The sequence below is a fragment of the Procambarus clarkii genome, chromosome 78, assembly GCF_040958095.1.
Source record: "Procambarus clarkii isolate CNS0578487 chromosome 78, FALCON_Pclarkii_2.0, whole genome shotgun sequence".
In the NCBI taxonomy this organism is placed as follows: Eukaryota; Metazoa; Arthropoda; class Malacostraca; order Decapoda; family Cambaridae; genus Procambarus; species Procambarus clarkii.
Genome location: NC_091227.1, coordinates 25202749 through 25218732, shown reverse-complemented (window position 1 = coordinate 25218732; position 15984 = coordinate 25202749). Strand labels below are relative to the sequence as shown.

The following is a 15984-nucleotide window of genomic DNA, read 5'->3' as shown; positions in this document are numbered from 1 at the left end:
TATTGTCAGGTTTGTAATGGAGAGCAGAGTGCGCGGCAGTACACTTTTTAAATTTAACATCATGTAATTATCATAAAATATAAACAATAAAATGCCCCCAAAGTATTAAAGCAAACACAAAATTATTTAGTAAATTTGTTATATATATTAAAGAAGTGTGGTAGTGGGAATAGATGAGAGTGGTTGAGGAGTAAGAGGTGGGAGTGGAAGGTGGAGGAGGTGGCGACGCTGGTGCCGGCCGCCATGGCGTCTCGCCCCACCACACGCCCTCAGTCTCAACACGTCCACCACACGCCCTCAGTCTCAACACGTCCACCACACGCCCTCAGTCTCAACACGTCCACCACTCGCCCTCAGTCTCAACACGTCCACCACACCTACAGTGTCAACACGCCCACAGACTCAACACGCCCACACTCAACACGCCCACCACAGACACTACACTCAACAATAAAGGTAAGGTTATGGTAGTTAATGTTGGTCCTGTAGTTGTAACTGAGGCAGAGGAGCACAGCCCGCCGCCGCCGCCGCCGCCGCCATTGTTTACATTGAAAAACGTTCCAGACATATTTTTAAAATTATATTTAAATTGTGTTTTACGGTTAATAACATAAAGTTGGCTTCTCAGTTCTTCAGCAAAGCTGAAAAGCTTGAACATGATTAGTTCTTTTTTTTAATATTATAATGGAGACATTGGAGCCAGATGACCAGGTGTGTGGCCGGCTGCCTCCCTCACTTGTTTGAAGCGTGGCTGTGTGGGCGTGGCTGTGTGGGCGTGGCTGTGTGGGCGTGGCTGTGGGAACGTGGCTGTGTGGGCGTGGCTGTGTGGGCGTGGCTGTGTGGGCGTGGCTGTGGGGGCGTGGCTGTGGGGGCGTGGCTGTGGGAGCGTGGCTGTGGGGGTGTGACTGGGCGCGTGGGCGTGACTGTGGGGGCGTGGGCGTGGCTATGGGGACGTGGCTGTGGGTAGCGTCGCTGTGGTATCGTGGCTGTGGTATCGTGGGCGTGGCTGTGGGGGCGTGGCTGTAGGGGCGTGGCTGTGGGTAGAGTGGCTGTGGTATCGTGGGCGTGGCTGTGGTGTCGTGGCTGTGGTGTCGTGGCTGTGGTGTCGTGGCTGTGGTGTCGTGACTGTGGTGTCGTGGCTGTGGTATCGTGGGCGTGACTGTGGTATCGTGGCTGTGGTGTCGTGGCTGTGGTGTCGTGGCTGTGGTGTCGTGGCTGTGGTGTCGTGGCTGTAGTGTCGTGGCTGTGGTGTCGTGACTGTGGTGTCGTGGCTGTGGTATCGTGGGCGTGGCTGTGGTGTCGTGGCTGTGGTGTCGTGGCTGTGGTGTCGTGACTGTGGTGTCGTGACTGTGGTATCGTGGGCGTGACTGTGGTATCGTGGCTGTGGTGTCGTGGCTGTGGTGTCGTGACTGTGGTGTCGTGGCTGTGGTGTCGTGACTGTGGTGTCGTGGCTGTGGTATCGTGGGCGTGACTGTGGTATCGTGGCTGTGGTGTCGTGGCTGTGGTGTCGTGGCTGTGGTGTCGTGGCTGTGGTGTCGTGGCTGTGGTGTCGTGACTGTGGTGTCGTGACTGTGGTATCGTGGGCGTGACTGTGGTATCGTGGCTGTGGTGTCGTGGCTGTGGTGTCGTGGCTGTGGTGTCGTGGCTGTGGTGTCGTGACTGTGGTGTCGTGGCTGTGGTATCGTGGGCGTGACTGTGGTATCGTGGCTGTGGTGTCGTGGCTGTGGTGTCGTGGCTGTGGTGTCGTGGCTGTGGTGTCATGGCTGTGGTGTCGTGGCTGTGGTGTCGTGGCTGTGGTGTCGTGACTGTGGTGTCGTGGCTGTGGTATCGTGGGCGTGGCTGTGGTGTCGTGGCTGTGGTGTCGTGACTGTGGTGTCGTGACTGTGGTGTCGTGACTGTGGTGTCGTGGCTGTGGTGTCGTGACTGTGGTGTCGTGGCTGTGGTGTCGTGGCTGTGGTATCGTGGGCGTGGCTGTGGTGTCGTGACTGTGGTGTCGTGACTGTGGTGTCGTGGCTGTGGTGTCGTGGCTGTGGTGTCGTGGCTGTGGTGTCGTGGCTGTGGTGTCGTGGCTGTGGTGTCGTGGCTGTGGTGTCGTGGCTGTGGTGTCGTGGCTGTGGTGTCGTGGCTGTGGTATCGTGACTGTGGTGTCGTGGCTGTGGTGTCGTGACTGTGGTGTCGTGGCTGTGGTATCGTGGGCGTGGCTGTGGTGTCGTGGCTGTGGTGTCGTGGCTGTGGTGTCGTGGCTGTGGTGTCGTGACTGTGGTGTCGTGGCTGTGGTGTCGTGGCTGTGGTGTCGTGACTGTGGTGTTGTGGCTGTGGTATCGTGGGCGTGGCTGTGGTGTCGTGACTGTGGTGTCGTGGCTGTGGTGTCGTGGCTGTGGTGTCGTGGCTGTGGTGTCGTGGCTGTGGTGTCGTGGCTGTGGTGTCGTGGCTGTGGTGTCGTGACTGTGGTGTCGTGGCTGTGGTGTCGTGACTGTGGTGTCGTGACTGTGGTGTCGTGGCTGTGGTGTCGTGACTGTGGTGTCGTGACTGTGGTGTCGTGACTGTGGTGTCGTGGCTGTGGTGTCGTGACTGTGGTGTCGTGGCTGTGGTGTCGTGACTGTGGTGTCGTGGCTGTGGTGTCGTGACTGTGGTGTCGTGGCTGTGGTATCGTGGGCGTGGCTGTGGTGTCGTGACTGTGGTGTCGTGGCTGTGGTGTCGTGACTGTGGTGTCGTGACTGTGGTGTCGTGGCTGTGGTGTCGTGACTGTGGTGTCGTGACTGTGGTGTCGTGGCTGTGGTGTCGTGGCTGTGGTGTCGTGACTGTGGTGTCGTGGCTGTGGTGTCGTGGCTGTGGTGTCGTGGCTGTGGTGTCGTGGCTGTGGTGTCGTGGCTGTAGTGTCGTGACTGTGGTGTCGTGACTGTGGTGTCGTGACTGAGGTGTCGTGACTGTGGTGTCGTGACTGTGGTGTCGTGACTGTGGTGTCGTGGCTGTGGTGTCGTGACTGTGGTGTCGTGACTGTGGTGTCGTGGCTGTGGTGTCGTGGCTGTGGTGTCGTGGCTGTGGTGTCGTGGCTGTGGTGTCGTGACTGTGGTGTCGTGGCTGTGGTATCGTGGGCGTGGCTGTGGTGTCGTGACTGTGGTGTCGTGGCTGTGGTGTCGTGACTGTGGTGTCGTGACTGTGGTGTCGTGGCTGTGGTGTCGTGGGCGTGACTGTGGTGTCGTGGCTGTGGTGTCGTGACTGTGGTGTCGTGGCTGTGGTGTCGTGACTGTGGTGTCGTGGCTGTGGTGTCGTGGCTGTGGTGTGGTGTCGTGGCTGTGGTGTGGTGTCGTGGCTGTGGTGTCGTGACTGTGGTGTCGTGGCTGTGGTGTCGTGACTGTGGTGTCGTGGCTGTGGTATCGTGGGCGTGGCTGTGGTGTCGTGGCTGTGGTGTCGTGGCTGTGGTGTCGTGACTGTGGTGTCGTGACTGTGGTGTCGTGGCTGTGGTGTCGTGGCTGTGGTGTCGTGGCTGTGGTGTCGTGGCTGTGGTGTCGTGGCTGTGGTGTCGTGGCTGTAGTGTCGTGGCTGTGGGGTCGTGGGCGTGGCTGTGGGGTCGTTGGCGTGGCTGTGGGGTCGTGGCTGTGGGGTCGTGGCTGTAGTGTCGTGGCTGTGGGGTCGTGGCTGTAGTGTCGTGGCTGTGGGGGCGTGGGCGTGGCTGTGGGGGCGTGGGCGTAACTGTCGGAGCGTGGGCGTGGCTGTGGGGTCGTGGGCGTGGCTGTGGGGTCGTGGGCGTGGTTGTGGGGTCGTGGGAGTAGCTGTGGGAGCGTGGGGCTGGCTGTGGGAGCGTGGGCGTGACTGTGGGAGCGTGGGGCTGGCTGTGGGAGCGTGGGCGTGGCTGTGGGAGCGTGACTTTCGGAGCGTGGGCGTGGCTGTGGGGACGTGGGCGTGGCTGTGGGGACGTGGGCGTGGCTGTGGGAGCATGGGGCTGGCTGTGGGAGCGTGGGCCTGGCTGTGGGAGCGTGGGCCTGGCTGTGGGGACATGGGAGTAGCTGTGGGAGCGTGGGGCTGGCTGTGGGAGCGTGGGCGTGACTGTGGGAGCGTGGGGCTGGCTGTGGGAGCGTGGGCGTGGCTGTGGGAGCGTGACTTTGGGAGCGTGGGCGTGGCTGTGGGGACGTGGGCGTGGTTGTGGGAGCGTGGGCCTGGCTGTGGGGACGTGGGCGTAGCTGTGGGAGCGTGGGGCTGGCTGAGGGAGCGTGGGCGTGGCTGTGGGAGCGTGGGGCTGGCTGTGGGAGCGTGGGGGCTGGCTGAGGGAGCGTGGGCGTGGCTGTGGGAGCTTGGGGCTGGCTGTGGGAGCGTGGGGGCTGGCTTGGGGAGCCTGGGCGTGACTGGGGTCGTGGGCGTGGTTGTGGGGGGCATGACTGTGGGGGTCGTGGGCTAGTGGAGTGGGTTCGTGGGCTAGTGGAGTGGGTTCGTGGGCTAGTGGAGTGGATTCGTGGGCTAGTGGAGTGGGATCGTGGGCTTGTGGAGTGGGATCGTGGGCTAGTGGAGTGGGGTCGTGGGCTAGTGGAGTGGGGTCGTGGGCTAGTGGAGTGGGATCGTGGGCTTGTGGAGTGGGGTCGTGGGCTAGTGGAGTGGGGTCGTGGGCTAGTGGAGTGGGTTCGTGGGCTTGTGGAGTGGGATCGTGGGCTTGTGGAGTGGGATCGTGGGCTAGTGGAGTGGGGTCGTGGGCTTGTGGAGTGGGATCGTGGGCTAGTGGAGTGGGGTCGTGGGCTAGTGGAGTGGGGTCGTGGGCTAGTGGAGTGGGGTCGTGGGCTAGTGGAGTGGGGTCGTGGGCTAGTGGAGTGGGGTCGTGGGCTAGTGGAGTGGGATCGTGGGCTTGTGGAGTGGGATCGTGGGCTAGTGGAGTGGGGTCGTGGGCTAGTGGAGTGGGGTCGTGGGCTAGTGGAGTGGGATCGTGGGCTTGTGGAGTGGGATCGTGGGTTAGTGGAGTGGGGTCGTGGGCTAGTGGAGTGGGATCGTGGGCTAGTGGAGTGGGGTCGTGGGCTAGTGGAGTGGAGGCGTGGGCTTGTGGAGTGGGGTCGTGGGCTAGTGGAGTGGGGTCGTGGGCTAGTGGAGTGGGGTCGTGGGCTAGTGGAGTGGGGTCGTGGGCTAGTGGAGTGGGGTCGTGGGCTAGTGTAGTGGGATCGTGGGCTAGTGGAGTGGGGTCGTGGGCTAGTGGAGTGGGGTCGTGGGCTAGTGGAGTGGGGTCGTGGGCTAGTGGAGTGTGGTCGTGGGCTTGTGGAGTGGGATCCTGGGCTTGTGGAGTGGGATCGTGGGCTTGTGGAGTGGGCTAGTGGAGTGGGGTCGTGGGCTAGTGGAGTGGGGTCGTGGGCTAGTGGAGTGGGGTCGTGGGCTTGTGGAGTGGGGTCGTGGGCTTGTGGAGTGGGGTCGTGGGCTAGTGGAGTGGGGTCGTGGGCTAGTGGAGTGGAGGCGTGGGCTCGTGGAGTGGAGGCGTGGGCTTGTGGAGTGGAGGCGTGGGCTCGTGGAGTGGAGGCGTGGGCTCGTGGAGTGGGGTCGTGGGCTCGTGGAGTGGGGTCGTGGGCTCGTGGAGTGGGGTCGTGGGCTCGTGGAGTGGGGTCGTGGGCTCGTGGAGTGGGGTCGTGGGCTCGTGGAGTGGGGTCGTGGGCTCGTGGAGTGGGGTCGTGGGCTCGTGGAGTGGGGTCGTGGGCTTGTGGAGTGGGGTCGTGGGCTCGTGGAGTGGAGGCGTGGGCTCGTGGAGTGGAGGCGTGGGCTCGTGGAGTGGAGGCGTGGGCTCGTGGAGTAGGGTCGTGGGCTAATGTAGTGGAGGCTTGTGGAGTGGAGTCGTCTCCTAGATCCTTCTTTGACCTTTTCAGGAAGGACTTCATCTTCCATTCTGTATCCTTTGTCTGGCTGCCTGTTTCCACTGCCTAGTTTCATTACCTTTCTTTTACTCGGGTTGAACTTTAGTAGCCATTTGTTGGACCATTCATTCAGTCTGTCTAGGTCATCTTGTAGCCTCCTACTCTCTTTCCCTGTCTTAATCTTCCTCAAAATGTTTGCATCATCAGCAAACAATGAGAGGAATGATTCTATATCCTCTGGGAGATCATTTACATATATCAAAAACAGTATTGGTCCAAAGACTGAACCCTTGCGGGACTCCACTGGTAACGCCTCGTCAGTCTGAGGCCTCAACCCTCACAGTGACTTCCTGTCTTCTGCTACCTCCCTTATCCACAACCTTCCCTTTCACTCTTCCTTGCATCTCTAGCTTTTGCACTAGTCTCTGGTGTGGTACTGTGTCAATGGCTTTCTGGCAATCCAAAAATATGCAGTGTGCCCACCCCTCTCTTGCCTGGTCATAGAATTCAATTAATCCTGTGAGGCATGACTTGCCATCCCTGAAACCATGTTGATGTTGAGTCACAGTTCCTTTGCTCCAGATGTTCCACTAGCTTTTTCGCACAATCTTCTCCATCAACGTGCATGGTATGCAAGTTAGGGACACTGACCTGTAGTTCCATACCTCTTGTCTATCTTCCTTCTTGTATATCTGGACTAAGTTTGCTGTCTTCCATATTTCTGGCAGTTCACCTGTTACCAGTGATTTGTTATACAGCATGGAGTATAACAATTTACTTATACCTATAAATATGGAGTATTTGTTGCACCAAGCAAGCACAGTGCTTCTGCTCCTTCCTTCAGTATCCAAGGGGAGATTCCATCTGGGCCTATAGCCTTTGACACATCAAAATTTAGCAACAGTTCCCTTACTTCCCCACTGGTGATCTCAAACTCTTCTAGTGAGTCCTGGTTAACTATTCCTTCTCTTATCTCTGGAACTTCTCCTTCCTCTAATATGAAGACTTCCTGGAATTTCTTATTGAGTTCCTCAAACACTTCCTTGTCGTTTATAGGGAATCCATCTGCCCTCTATCCTTAATTTCATAACCTGTTCCTTTACTGTTGTTTTTCCTCCTGATTTGGTTGTGCAGCAATTTAGGTTGAGTCTTTGTCTTGCTTTCAATGTCATTTTTGTATTGCCCTTTTGCCTCTCTTCTCAATGTGACATATTCATTCCTGGCATTCTGGTATCTTTCTCTGCTCTCCAGTGTCCTGTTATTCCTATAGTTTCTCCACGCCCTTTTACTTTACTGCTTAGCTAGCCTACATCTCTGATTAAACCACGAGTTTCTCATCCTCATTTCATTGTTTTCCTTTTGGACCGGGACAAACTTGTCTGCTGCCTCCTTACACTTCTGCGTGATGTAATCCATCATGTCTTGGACCGTCTTTCCTTTAGCTCTGTTTCCCTTGTTATCATGATAGGAATTTTCCTATCACCTCATAGTTCCCCTTTTGGAATGCCATCCTATTGTTTTCAGTACCCCTCCTCGAGTTCAATAACCCTTCTTCAGTTAGATACTCTAACACCAGTACACTGTGGTGGTTCATTTCTATCTGGGCCTCGAAAGCGCCGGAGTCGTTCAGAGTGAAGACGAGGTCGAGTCTCACTGGTTCATCATTTCCTCTCATCCTTGTGGGTTCCCTGACATGCTGGCGTAAGAAGTTTCTTGTCACCACCTCCATTAGTTTGGCTCTCCATATACCCTCACCACCATGCGGTTCCTTCTTATCCCAGTCTATCTTTCTGTGATTGAAGTCCCTCATAATGAGCAGATGGGATATATTCCTACAAGCAGCAGAGGCTGCCCTCACAATTATAGTGTTAACTGCCATGATGATGATGTCATACTCTTGCCTGGGTCATGTGTCATTTGGTGGAGGGTTATATATCACTGCTACTATTTCTTTTGGTCCTCCCATTGTCATGGTGCCTGTTATGTAGTCTCTGAATCACTCGTAGCCTAGGATAATCATCTCCTTGAAACTCTGTTCCTTTCTCATTAGTAGGGCCACTCGACCTTCTTCCCTTCTTTCCTTTCCTCCCTTTCCTTATTAGAGTGTAGTCCTGGGGAAACACTGCATTCGTTATGATTCCTGAGAGTTTTGTTTCTGTGGGTCCAATTACACCTGGGGTTTACTTGTGTGCTTTTCCTTAGTTCACTTGCCTTGCTTGTGATGCCAACTATGTTCGAGTACATCACCCTGAAACTGACTCTTCTGTCCATTCTCAGATCCTATTGCTTCCCCCCTGAAGCAGGGAGGGACCGGGATGGGAGGGCTTTTGAAGGGGAACCTGAGAGATCTGGGATGTGCAGGGGCTGGGCGGATCTGTACTGTGAGGGTGGTGTAGGAGGGAGGGCTTTGGGGGGTAGGGGAGAAAAGAGAGCTTGGGGGGGTGTGGAGGCGGGGGAGGCTTGGGGCGCTGGTGAGAGGGGGTGGCTTGGGGATATGGGAGGAGGGAGGGCTTGAGGGGGGGGGGCAGGTGAGAGGGGGTGACTTGGGGATGTGGGAGGAGGGAGGGAATTGGGGCTTAGGGGGGCAGAAGAGGAAAGAGGACTTGAGGTGGGGGGAGGTTTGGGGAAAGGGAGTGTTGAGGGGGGGATGAAGAAGGGAGGTCTTAGGGGAGTGGGGGAGAAGGGAGGGCTCAGGGGAGTGGGGGATACTAGAGGGTATAGGGGGTGGAGGAGAAGGGAGGGCATGGGATATTAAGGAGGACTTGGGGAGGGGGGGGGAGAAGGGAGATCCTGGGGAAGGGGGGGAGGGTGCCTTAGGTGGGCACCTTGGGCACCAGGGGTTGGGGCATGTAGGACATCTATTGGGTGGCGGATGGGGGTGGTGCTACTCTCACTATGTCTGTTGAGCTGCTCGTGGAGGGTTCCCCACTCACACACACAGGGTGTGTGGGGGGGAGTGTGTGTGTACTCACCTAATTGTGCTTGCGGGGGTTGAGCTTTGGCTCTTTCGTCCCGCCTCTCGACTGTGAATCAACTGGTGTACATATTCCTTAGCCTACTGGGCTCTATCATATCTACATTTGAAACTGTGTATGGAGTCAGCCTGCACCACATCACTGCCTAATGCCTTCCATTTATTAACTACTGACACTAAAAAAAAATCTTTCTAACGTCTCTGTGGCTCATCTGGGTACTAAGTTCGTGTCCACCTGTGTCCCCTTGTTCGTGTCCCTCCCGTGCTGAAGAGTTTGTCTTTGTCTACCCTGTCAATTCCCCTGAGAATTTTGTAGGTGGTTATCATATCTCCACTTACTCTTCTGTTTTCCAGGGATGTGAGGTTCAGCTCCTTTAGCCTTTCCTTGTAGCTCATTCCTCTCAGTTCCGGGACGAGCCTGGTGGCATACCGCTGGATCTTTTCTTACTTTGTCTTGTGTTTAACTAGGTATGGACTCCAGGCTGGAGCTGCATACTCAAGGATTGGTCTGACATAAGTGGTATTCAGGGTCCTGAACGATTCCTTACACAAGTTTCTAAAGGCAGTTCTTATGTTGGCCAGTTTAGCATATGCCGTTGATGATATCCTTTTGATGTGGGCCTCTGGGGACAGGTTCGGTGTGATATCAACCCCCAGATCTTTCTCGCCATTTGACTCCTGCAGGATTTCACCTCCCAAATGATACCTTGTGTTCAGCCTCCTGCTCCCTTTGCCTAATTTCATTATCTTACACTTTCCTGAGTTAAAATTTACTAGCCATTTTCTAGACCATTCCTTCAGTTTGTCCAGGTCATCCTGTAGTCTCTGTCTATCTTCATCCGTCTTGATTCTTCTTGTAATTTTTGCATCATCAGCAGACATTGAGAGGAACGAGTCTATACCCTCTGGAAGATCGTTTACATATATTAGAAACAGGATGGGTCCAAGTACTGAGCCCTGTGGGACTCCGCTGGTGACATCTCGCCACTCTGATGTCTCCCCTCCTCACCGTTACTCGCTGTTTCCTGTTGCTTAAGTACTCCCTTATCCACTGGAGCACCTTACCTTTTACTCCTGCCTGATGCTCCAACTTTTTTAACAGCCTTTTATGGGGCACTGTGTCAAAGACTTTTGGCAGTCCAGGAAAATGCAGTCGGCCCACCCTTCTCTTTCTTGCCTAATGTTTGTTGGCTGGTCATAGAATTCTATTAAACCTGTGAGGCACGATTTACCATCCCTGAACCCATGTTGGTGGTGTGTTACAAAGTTATTTCCCCTCCAGATGCTCTACGAGCCTTTTCCTCACGATCTTCTCCATCACCTTGCATGGTATACAATTTAGGGAAACTGACCTGTAGTTCAATGCCTCTTGCCTGTCACCCTTCTTGTATATTGGGACTATGTTAGCTGTCTTCCAACTTCCTGGTAAGTCTCCTGTTTCCAGTGACCTGTTATACACCATAGAGAGTGGCACACTTAGTGCTTCTGCACCTTCCTTTAGTATCCATGGTGAGATTGTCAGGCCCAACAGTTTTTGTCACATCCAGCTCCAGCAGACACCTTTTGACCTCATCACTGGTGAGGTCAAATTCCTCCAGGGTTGCTTGGTTTGCCGCCTCCTCATTTAGTGCAGGGGCTTCTCCTTGTTCTATTGTGAAGACCTCCTGGAATCTCTTGTTGAGTTCTTCACACACCACCTTGTCATTCTCCGTGTATCTGTTCTCCCCGTTTCTCTGTTTCATCACTTGTTCCTTCACTGCTGTTTTCCCCCTGATGTGGCTGTGGAGCAGCTTTGGTTGGGTCTTGGCTTTACTCGCTATGTCATTTTCAAACTGTCTCTCTGCTTCCCTCCTCACTCTGAAGTACTCATTTCTGGCCCTCTGGTACCTCTCCCTGCTCTCCGGTGTTCTGTTATTTCTGTAGATTGTCCATGTTCTTTTACTCAGTTACTTTGCTACCTTGCATTCCTGGTTGAACCATGGGTTTTTCTGTTTTTCGTTTTTTCTCCTTTTGGACGGGGATAAACCTGTCTGCAGCTTTCTGGCACTTCTGGGTGACAAAATCCGTCATGACCTGCACATTCTTGTCTAAGTTATGTTTCCCATGGTATTCCCCTGAGGAAGTTCCTGATCTCATCATATTTTTCTCTTCGGTAATTTAGTCTCTTTCCCTCCGATCCCATCCTTGGATAAGTTATCCCTACCTCCACCAAGTACTCAAAAATCAGTACACTGTAGTCACTCATTCCTATGTGGGCTTCAACTTTGACTTCCCTTATTTCTGACTCATTCAGGGTGAATATCAAGTCGGGTCTAGCTGGTTCATCGTTGCCTCTCACTCTTGTGGGTTCCTTGACATACTGGCTCAGAAAGTTCCTTGTTGCCACTTCCAAGAGTTTAGCTCTCCACGTATCTGCACTACCATGTGGGTCCCCATTCTCCCAGTCTAGCTTTCCATGGTTGAAATCGCCCATGATTAAGAGTCTTAAGCCATTCCTGCAGGCAACTGAAGCTGCTCTCTATTATATTTATGGTTGCCATGTTGTTCCTATCAAACTCCTGGCTAGGTCTTCTGTCATTAAGGGGAGGGTTGTAAATGACTGCCACTATTATCTTAGGTCCACCCATTGTTATAGTTCCTGTTATGTAATCTCTGAATCAGTCACAGTCCGGAATTTCCATCTCATCAAAACTCCGGTCCTTCCTTATCAGCAGGGCCACTCCTCCACCTCCTCTCCCTTCCCTCTCTTTCCTTACTATATAGTAGTCCTTTGGAAACACAGCATCTGTTATGACTCCTGACAATTTTGTTTCCGTGAGTCCTATTGCATCAGGGTTTTCTTCTTGCGCCCTTTCTGCCAGTTCACTTGCTTTATTGGTAATCCCATCAATGTTTGAGTACATTACCTTGAAGCTCACTTTCTTATATCCAATTTCACCCTCACTCTCCACAAGTGTAGGAAGTCGTTCCCTAGTCATTGCTACTTGGGTAGGCTCATCCTCCTGTGAGGTAGTTGCCAGGGGTTCAGGGAATGGTGGAGTGGGGGATGGAGGGCTTAGGTCTTCCTGAGGCCTGCTTGGGGCAGGAAGAAGTCCAAGGGTGAGAGGGCAGGGATTGCTTGGGGAGAGGGCACGCCTTCCTGTGGTGTAGTTGACGGGTTTGGGGGGAGGTGCAGTGGGGAATGGACAACTTAGGTCTCGCCTGGGCCTGCTTGGGGCAGGAAGAACACCAAGGGCTGGGAAAGCAGGGGATACTTGGGGTAAGGGGAGAGGGAGGATTTGGGTTTTATGATGGGCATTGTGCAAGGGCAAGGAAGGGTTTGTGCTGGGGGATAGAGGGGGGGGGGTCCTATTGGGTGGTGGGCAGGGGTGTTGCATTCCCCCCTGGGGTTCCTGAGTTGCTGGATTGGGGTTCCCCACTTCCCTCTGGGATTGCTGAGTTGGAGGCTGAGGTCCTCTGGCTCCCTTCCCTCTCCCTGCGCCTTTTCCTTACATCTGCTGCCCTTACTATCTCGTCCCTGGTCATGTCCCTCTGAACATATACCTCTTTGTAGTTCCTTGCATACCTCAGTTTGCTCTTCTTTACTAGGATGTCCTCTTTGATGACCTCGCTCTTGAATACTACCTTGATCAATCTCTTTTTGTCTCTGTTGTACTGGCCAATCCAGAAAAACTGTTCTATGTCTCATTCAGCCCCTTCCATTCCTATCTCCTTTAATATCTCTGCCACTGCAGCTTTGTCTTTAGTCCTCGATTCCTCCCTTGTGGAACCCTTTTGTTCCTTGACACCTACCACTACTACAGCTCTTTTCCTTTCCATTTGCTGGCTTGTGCATCTAGCTGCCTCCTGTGAGGTTACTGCTTTCATTACAACTAACTTGACTGTGCTCATAGCATCTGGGCTCTTCAGTATTTCAGCAAAGGTTGGACTAATTGTAGGGGTCCCTGCCATTGCTACATCTCCTGGTGCCTAGGGGCTGGTTGCCTGGGCCAGAGTCTGAGGGGGGCCTAATTTTAGGCTTTTTTATCTCCTCTTGTGCTGCACTTAGTTCTATCTGCAGCTTACGTTTAGTTTCCCTCAGGTCCTTCAATTCCCCACTGACTTCTTTTCATGCCTTACCAGTCATCTCCATGTGTGACTCGTCTAGTCCCTCTCCTCCAGCTTTGTTCTGTTGTCTTACCATCCCGCTTGACCTGTGTGTGTGTGTGTGTGTGTGTGTGTGTGTGTGTGTCTGTGTGTGTGTGTGTGTGTGTGTGTGTGTGTGTGTGTGTGTGTGTGTGTGTGTGTGTACTCACCTAGTTGTACTCACCTAGTTGTGTTTGCGGGGGTTGAGCTCTGGCTCTTTGGTCCCGCCTCTCAACCGTCAATCAACAGGTGTACAGATTCCTGAGCCTATCGGGCTCTGTCATATCTACACTTGAAACTGTGTATGGAGTCAGCCTCCACCACATCACTTCCTAATGAACATTATTGCCAACAGCATTTGGTGTTCCCAGGCGGTCACCCATCCAAGTACTAACCAAACCCAACGTTGCTTAACTTCGCTGATCGGACGAGAAGCGGTGTTCTCAACGTGGTATGGCCGTTGGCCATACCACGTGTGTGTATGTGTGCATGCGTGCGTGCGTGAGTGTGTTTGTGGGGGTGGCACGGTGGGGGTGGGGTTAACTGGTGGAGGGAGAGAGAGGGAATGAGGGGGAGAGAGGGAATGAGGGGGAGGGAGGGAGATAGGCAAAACGGAGGAGAACGGCAGGGTAGAGAGGAAGGAGGGTTATCAGGTGGGTGATGGACGGAAGGTCAGTCCCAGGGGTGAGGTTGGCGGTAGGCTGGTTTGTGTGTGTGTGTGTGTGTGTGTGTGTGTGTGGGGGGGGGGGGGAGTGTGTGTGGGAGTGTGTGTGCGTGTGTGTGTGTGAGAGATTGTGTACTCACCTAATTGTGCTTGTGGGGGTTGAGCTATGGCTCTTTGGTCACGCCTCTCAACTGTCAATCAACTGATGTACAGATTCCTGAGCCTACTGGGCTCTATCATATCGGTATTTGAAAATGTGTATGGAGTCAGCCTCCACCACATCACTGCCTAATGCATTCCATCTGTTAACTATTCTGACACTGAAAAAGTTCTTTCTAACGTCCCTGTGGCTCATTTGGGTACTCGGTTTCCACCTGTGTCCCCTTGTTCGCGTACCACCTGTGTTAAACAGTTTATCTTTATCTACCCTGTTAATTCCTCGTGAGAATTTTGTAGGTAGTGATCATGTCTCCCCTTACCTTCTGTCTTCTAGTGTCGTGAGGTGCATTTCTCGCAGCCTTTCTTCGTAGCTCATGCCTCTTAGTTCTGAGACGAGTCTAGTGGCATATCTCTGAACTTTTTCTAGCTTCGCCTTGGGCTTGACAAGGTACGAGCTCCATGCTGGGGCCGCATACTCCAGGATTGGTCTTACATATGTGGTATACAAGGTTCTGAATGATTCCTTACACAGGTCCCTGACAGCAGTTTTGATGTTAGCCAGCCTCGCATACACTGCAGATGTTATTCTTTTGATGTGGGCTTCAGGAGACAGGTTTGGTGTGATATCAACTCCTAGATCCTTCTCTCTGTCTGTTTCATGAAGGACTTCATCTCCCATCCTGTAACCTGTGTCTGGCCTCCTGCTTACACTGCCTAGTTTAATTACCTTTTGTCCTATTTTTTTACATTTACCTCATTTACATTTACGTCCTTTTTACATTTACCTTGAACTTTAGTAGCCATTTGTTGGACCATTCATGCAGTCTGTCTAGGTCATCTTGTAGTCTCATACTGTCTTCCTCCGTCTTAATCCTCATAATTTTTGCATCGTCCACAAACAATGAGAGGAATGATTCTATACCATCTGGAAGAGTGTTTACATATATAAGAAACACTATGGGTCCAAGGACTGAAGCCTGCGGGACCCCACTAGTGACGTCTCGCCAATTTGAGACCTCACCCCGCAGAGTGATTCGCTGCCTTCTGTTACTTAGATACTCCCACTGTGTCAAAGGCTTTCTGGCAATCCTAAAATATGCAGTCTGCCCACGCCTCTCTTTCTTGTCTGATTCTTGTTGCCTGATCGTAGAATTCAATTGATCCTGTGAGGCATTACTTGCCATCCCTGGAACCATGGCAACTTTGTTTGTGAAACCATGGCATCCATGGATCTGTGTGTTGTGACACAAAGTTCCTTCGCTCCTGATGTTCAACTAGTTTTTTTTTTTTTTTTTTGCACAATTTTCTCCATTAGCTTGCTTGGTATGCAGGTTAGGGACACTGGCCTGTAGTTCAGTGCCTCCTGTCTATCCCCCTTCTTGTATATCGGGACTATGTTTGCCACCTTCCAAATTTCTGGCAGTTCACCTGTTACCAGTGATTTTTTATGCACCATGGAGAGTGACAGGCACAGTGCTTCTGCTCCTTCCTTTAGTATCCATGGTGATATTCCATCCGAGCCTATAGCTTTTGTCACATTCAACTCTAGCAAAAGCTTCCATACAACTCTACTGGTAATCTCAAATTCTTCTAGTGGTGCCTGGTTAATTATCCCTTCTCTTACCTCTGGAACTTCTCCTTGCTCTAATGTGAAGACTTCCTGGAATTTCATATCATTGTGTTCTCACAATGAACACAATTCATTTTGTGTGTGGGTGTTTGTGTGTGGGAGAGTGTGTGTGTGTGTGTGTGTGTGTGTGTGTGGGAGAGTGTGTGTGTGTGTGTTTACTAGTTGTGTTTTTACGGGGGTTGAGCTTTGCTCTTTCGGCCCGCCTCTCAACTGTCAATCAACTGTTTACTAACTACTTTTTTTTTTCCCACACCACACACACACACCCCCAGGAAGCAGCCCGTGACAGCTGACTAACTCCCAGGTACCTATTTACTGCTAGGTAACAGGGGCATTCAGGGTGAAAGAAACTTTGCCCATTTGTTTATGCCTCGTGCGGGAATCGAACCCGCGCCACAGAATTACGAATCCTGCGCGCTATCCACCAGGCTACGAGGCCCCTGTGTGTGTGTGTGTGTAGGAAAGTGGGTGTGTGTGTGTGTGTGTAGGAGAGTGCGTGTGTGTGTGGGAGTGTGGGGGAGTGTGTGTGTGTGTACTCACCTAGTTGTGTTTGTGGGGATTGAGCTTTGGCTCTTTGGTCCCGCCTCTCAACCGTCAATCAACAGGTGTACAG

At 53.0% G+C, this 15984-nt stretch overlaps 1 protein-coding gene and 1 non-coding gene across 2 annotated transcripts; both read right to left on the bottom strand.

Moving 5' to 3' along the window:
• Positions 1-732: 732 nt before the first annotated feature.
• Positions 733-4374, bottom strand: LOC138357535 (DNA-directed RNA polymerase II subunit RPB1-like). The gene is made up of 2 exons (XM_069314402.1): positions 3695-4374; positions 733-1006 (listed from the first exon to the last, which is right to left on the bottom strand). The coding sequence occupies exons 1-2, from the start codon at positions 4372-4374 to the stop codon at positions 733-735; spliced, it is 954 nt and encodes a 317-aa protein (XP_069170503.1).
• Positions 4375-13264: 8890 nt separating this feature from the next.
• Positions 13265-13383, bottom strand: LOC138357540 (5S ribosomal RNA). Its single transcript, XR_011225029.1, has one exon. It is a non-coding gene; the product is annotated as a 5S ribosomal RNA (ribosomal RNA).
• Positions 13384-15984: the final 2601 nt, after the last annotated feature.